The following is a 380-nucleotide window of genomic DNA, read 5'->3' as shown; positions in this document are numbered from 1 at the left end:
CAGAGGTTGTGTGAATGGAGGATCGGCGTGGCTGACTCCTCCTCCCCTGCAAGCGCCTCTATTTGAGCTTTGCAAAGTTGAGGGTGAGCAGGCATCCGAGGTGAGGCGTGCGAGGCGGCTGTGCCCCCCGAGCACGGACAGACGGACACAAGCACGGACAGACGACAGGCAGACACGCACACGCGGAGACACGGCCACACGCACACCCCGCCCTGCCCTGCGCTGCGAGCGGGTGCAAGCCCGGAGGCGATCCTGGAGAACAACCTTTCCCTGTCGCTGTTGCCGGCTCCCGCAGGGCTGGACCCGGGGAGCTGCGTCGCGGAGCAAACTTCCCCCAAAGGGCTGAGCTCGCCAGCCTGGTGCCTGCAGCCGGGGCGGGG

General features: G+C 67.4%; 1 protein-coding gene across 1 annotated transcript in view; it reads left to right on the top strand.

Moving 5' to 3' along the window:
* The window catches only part of WT1 (Wilms tumor 1), a 46048-nt gene that overhangs the window by 1179 nt on the left and 44489 nt on the right, over positions 1-380 (top strand). Inside the window, exon 2 of the mRNA XM_010004267.1 lies at positions 92-359. Within this exon, the coding sequence (XP_010002569.1) occupies positions 92-359 (268 nt within the window). The remainder of the gene's footprint in view (positions 1-91; positions 360-380) is intronic.

The sequence above is a fragment of the Chaetura pelagica genome, unplaced genomic scaffold (assembly GCF_000747805.2).
Source record: "Chaetura pelagica isolate M959 unplaced genomic scaffold, ChaPel_1.0 scaffold119, whole genome shotgun sequence".
NCBI lineage: Eukaryota > Metazoa > Chordata > Aves > Apodiformes > Apodidae > Chaetura > Chaetura pelagica.
This window is presented reverse-complemented; position numbering and strand designations above follow the sequence as displayed.